The sequence below is a fragment of the Phytophthora parasitica genome (assembly GCF_000247585.1).
Source record: "Phytophthora parasitica INRA-310 unplaced genomic scaffold supercont2.8, whole genome shotgun sequence".
In the NCBI taxonomy this organism is placed as follows: Eukaryota; Oomycota; class Peronosporomycetes; order Peronosporales; family Peronosporaceae; genus Phytophthora; species Phytophthora nicotianae.
The window spans coordinates 994,160-994,941 of record NW_008648994.1 but is presented as its reverse complement, the minus strand read 5'-3'; the positions used below and the strand labels follow the sequence as shown (position 1 = coordinate 994,941).

Here is a 782-nt window from a genome sequence, read left to right as displayed (position 1 = left end):
ATCATGACGTAATCACTGACGCGCCGTCGTCGACCATGAATCTCAGAACTGGATCGGGTCGCTTCCATCAATCAACGTCTTGTTCCCAGAAGCGAACTGTCACTTTACCACAGTTGCCGGAGTTTTTCCTAACCCGTGCTACCGTCAGTTACAACGACGGGAGTGTCTGCGCGCTACTTCGAATGCGCCTCCGTTTCTGTAGTAAGGTGACCTGTTAGATAGGATTACTGGACGCTCATCAGCCTCTGCCTTACCGCTGTCGACGTTACCGACGAATGCCATCCCAGCATCAGCCTGTGGCGTAGGTTCGTCACCACTGCCATGAGCAGCGTCCCCCCACCCTATCCTCGCTGGTTTTGGCGGCAGTTAGTGGACTGCTGCTTCAGTAGTTGCGGTAGGCTCACGCCGCTGAGATTCCTCCCCTGGATCTAATAAGCGGCAGCAACGTTAAAACGAAGCCAGTACAACAGTCACTGCGTAACTCACCTTCACGCTCAGCACTGGCACTCCTCGCCGCACCACGGTTGCTGCCTGCACTGCCGCTACGTCCCTCGTATTTCTTTCTGGAAAATGAACGGATCACATTTCTCGTACTTAACGAGAATCGTTTTTAGTCCGATTCCTACCGGGTTGGTACCGGTATGTTGAATTTTACGTGATATTCACTCGAATTCGTAGTGAGAATTTTGCAAGTAAATGAGCGACGTTAAAATTGGATTATGCAACGTTATGTACACAAACACTGCGCAGGCTATTGTTGCAGGACCCACTTCGCAGATTTT

General features: G+C 51.0%; 1 protein-coding gene across 1 annotated transcript; it reads right to left on the bottom strand.

Annotated features, from left to right (window-relative positions):
• Positions 1 to 148: 148 nt before the first annotated feature.
• On the bottom strand, positions 149 to 323 carry PPTG_21778 (hypothetical protein; the record flags this gene model as incomplete). Its single annotated transcript, XM_008899963.1, has 2 exons — positions 149 to 196; positions 255 to 323. The coding sequence occupies 2 exons, from the start codon at positions 321 to 323 to the stop codon at positions 149 to 151; spliced, it is 117 nt and encodes a 38-aa protein (XP_008898211.1).
• Positions 324 to 782: the final 459 nt, after the last annotated feature.